At 58.4% G+C, this 3,443-nt stretch overlaps 1 protein-coding gene across 2 annotated transcripts in view; it reads right to left on the bottom strand.

Annotated features, from left to right (window-relative positions):
* PDE3A (phosphodiesterase 3A) overlaps positions 1–3,202 on the bottom strand; it is a 216,754-nt gene extending 213,552 nt beyond the window's left edge. The window contains exon 1 of one of the 2 annotated variants that reach the window (XM_084205739.1): positions 2,055–3,202. In XM_084205739.1, the coding sequence (XP_084061865.1) occupies positions 2,055–2,846 (792 nt within the window). In that variant the 5' untranslated portion in view covers positions 2,847–3,202. The remainder of the gene's footprint in view (positions 1–2,054) is intronic. The other variant, XM_084205740.1, reaches the window with a different exon arrangement.
* Positions 3,203–3,443: the final 241 nt, after the last annotated feature.

The raw sequence follows: 3,443 nt of genomic DNA, 5'->3' as shown, positions 1-3,443 counted from the left end.
GTCTACAGGGAGCAGATTTTTGCTATAAACATAAACTGTGTTTTCTGTAAGAGAGTCCCACTTCTCCCATCATTTCTTCGAGGTCCTTACAGAACTTTGTTTCAACTTTTCCTTTTTTCACTCATGCCAGCATTTATTTAAGAGAACAGCTCTTAGGGAGAGAAGTTCACATACACACAGCCACATTGTGCTAAAAAAAAATACAAAAAGTCTCCCCAAACTCCAAAGTAATCATCCATTTCTAATCCCACAGAGACACAAGCAATACCAGATCTCACTATTGATTAATAGTGAGTGAGAACCAAAGAAAGAGAAATTTGCCAAAATCCTGCAGCGGAGTGAACGGAAGAGTTGCCAGATAACTCCAGCCCAGCTCCACAGCCTGGAAGTGGGAATTGCTCGGGGCAAAGTTGGCCATTGTCCCCAGATAATGCACCATCAGGGAGGGAAAAGGAGTCGACCTTGTTATCCATCACCACTCCAACCTTCTGGTACATGCAGGAGATTTGAAGTCCCTGCATAAGAGAAGCCAAGGACCGTGGTCACTGAGTCCTGTCTCCAAATGATTACATTTAGAGATGTTAACTAAAAGGCTGCGTTTATTGGAAGTGTGAAAGTAAGTGGAAAATATGTTTAAGACCTTACAAATGATTATTGTAAGAAACCACCAGAAATGCCTACCTTCACCAAGTAAGCATAAACAGTTTTAATTTCGTGCCTTATTGTACTTACAAATTAATCTGACACCGTTGTCTCTCAGTTCCTGTTAAAGTCAGAACTCGGTCAGTTTTCTACCTTTTCACACTTATATTTGTCTGTGGTAAATATTTACTTTACCTAAACAAAACTGTTAAATAAATAAGTACGTTTGTTGTAAAACAAGTCTCGAGTATATAAGGTTGTCAGGCCCTCTTCTAAGAAATGTCAATACCAACCACAAAGGGATGCAATCAAACAATTTCCAGAAACAAACCAGCCACCCACACCGTATCGTTAGATATAGCCATTACTTGGAAAATACTTTGCTGCTTATCCAGCAAACCACCTGAAAGAAAACCTTAGGTGTATGAGAACACGCTTCACTCGATCACAGCGCACAGAATCCTTTTCAACACTAGTTGAAAAAGAAAACTTAACACAGTTTGATACTTATTCCCCCGCCCCAGGTTTCCCTTTCCACTGCTCAGCAGGGGTTGCGCTGACTTTCAAGACACCCAAGAGTCAAGTGATATTTTTGCGGGGCAATCTAAAATCTCAAAACAACTGAGAAACACTTCAAGCGCAGAACCAAGCCCACTTTGTGTCCGTGTCAGGGCTCTACACAGCTGTGCAGCGAGATACCTGTGCCCGACTGCTTCTTTCTCCAGTTTTTTTGAGGTGTGCATTGAAATGAACGCATCTCTGGTAATAAAGCTCTCACTCAGCCATTCCAATCACAGCCTCGCAGAGGAAACAAAGTTGAGACAAATCGCGTGTGCCTCGCACCGCTTCCCACAGCCAGGGCAGAGCCGGAGCTATTGATTACACGCACGGGAACAGCCTTGGGGAGGCAAAGTGCAAAGACGAGCCTCGGCTACCGCCCCGATAAGGGACTTCTCCCACCGCGGACGAGCTGCTCGGCTCCCGCACACACACCCCTTTCGAGCTTAAAGCAAGTTTTAAAAGGCTGAGGTACCTTTCTAGGAAACTACAGCTTTGAAACGGCGGTGTTCCTAAGTGATGCTGGGAAACCCGGGGGCTGCGTTCAGGGCAGGTTCCCACCGGCTCCGAGAGCCGAGCGGGCACCGTCCACCCCAGCCCTCCCTCCGCCAGCTTAGGAAAAGCCAGCGCCGGCCACAGCTGTAAGAGAAAAGCACAGCCCGAGCCCTCTGCCTGGTCCAGAGAGCCCGGCTTCAGCCCGGCTTCCCCCGGCCCCGTCCCGAGGCGTCCCGGGGCTCTCCGCGCCGGGGAAAGCCCGCACCGTGCGCGGCCTCTCCGGCCCGGGGCGGCTCCTCCGCCGCCGCCGGGACCCCCGGCAAAGTTTGGGACGCGTCTCCCCGCAGCCCCTGCCCTACCTGCTCCCGGGGAATGCAGGGCAGCGAGGTCCTCCGGTGGGTCTTGTTGCCGCTGCCGCCGCCGCCCGACATCTCGGGGGAGATCATGGAGCTGGACCGCCGCCGCCGCCTGAGCACCGGGGCTTCGTCCGCGGCCGGGGGGGCGGCGGGAGGCTCGGCCAGCGGGGCGGCCCGCCGCGGGGGCCAGAGCCGGTCGGCGTAGCCGGCCAGAAGGATGCCCAGCAGCCCCAGCAGGTAGGCCAGGTAGGGCCGCCAGGACGCCGGGACCCTCTCCAAGGCGACGAGGGACGTGGTCTTGGCCGCGCTAGTCACGGCGAGCATGAGGACGCCCTGCCTCAGCTTCAGCACCAGCCATGTCACGGCGGCCAGGCAGCTCAGCACCACCCCCGTGGCGGCGAGGGAGAGCAAGTGATCCTCCTCCTCCTCCTCCCCCGCCGCCAGCGCCGTCTGCGCCACCGCTTCCCCCCCGCAGCAGGCGGCCAGCAGCAGCAGCAGCAGCAGCAGCAGCAGCGCCGCCGCCCGCGGCCGCACGCCGCCCCGCACCGGGCAGCGCCCCGCGCCCGAGCAGGCGCCGGCCAGGCAGAGGGGCACCGCGCCGGGCGGCACCCAGCCCCAGCGCGGCTCCCCCCGCGCCAGCCTCACCGCCAGGGCCCGCAGCACCGAGAGGGAGCCGGCGCTCAGCGCCGAGCAAAGTTTCCGGCGGCGCCAGGGCTCCCGCGGCGGCGGCGGCAGCGGCGCGGTCCGGGCGGGCGCCCCTCGCTCCGCGGCTGCCGCCGGGCTCCGCTCCTCCATGGCCTCGGTGGGCTCCCCTGCGCACCCCGGGGTTATTCGCAGCCGGGCAGAGCCCGGGAACGACCCTGCGGTCAGCGCCCGCTGGCCGGGGGGCGGCGGGCCGGGGGCGCTCCCCGCCGCGGCAGCGCCGGCATTTCCTGCGGAGCGCCGCGCTCGCCCCCCGCCGCCCCCTCCCGAGAGCCCGGAGCCGCGCCTCTCCGCGACCACCGCGGGCCTGGGGCGGTAAATTAAAATGTCTTTTTGAAAGTACAGGACTGGGAAAGACACGGAGAGATCCTAAGCGGTGTAAGAAAATGGGCAGGGGGAGAGGCAGATGTACCACCTCGGAAGTGCTGCTTAATTTCTGGGCCATCCTTTGCTTTGCGGGCGCTCCCGGCGGGGGTGGAACAGCGCTGGCCGCCGCAGGGTCCGGCCCGTGCCCCGCAGGCAAGGGGAAGGAGCCTCCAGGTCGTTGTGGATTGCGGGGAATGAGAAATGACAGGGAGGGGAAAAAAAAAAATTAAAGCCCAAGGCTTAAAAAAAAAAACGGCAAAAAAAAAGGGCAAGCGGAACCACGGCAGAAGTTGCGAAGTCCTGCCGGGAGGGCGAGAAAGAGAC

The sequence above is a fragment of the Fringilla coelebs genome (genome assembly GCF_963513975.1).
Source record: "Fringilla coelebs genome assembly, chromosome: 5".
NCBI lineage: Eukaryota > Metazoa > Chordata > Aves > Passeriformes > Fringillidae > Fringilla > Fringilla coelebs.
This window is presented reverse-complemented; position numbering and strand designations above follow the sequence as displayed.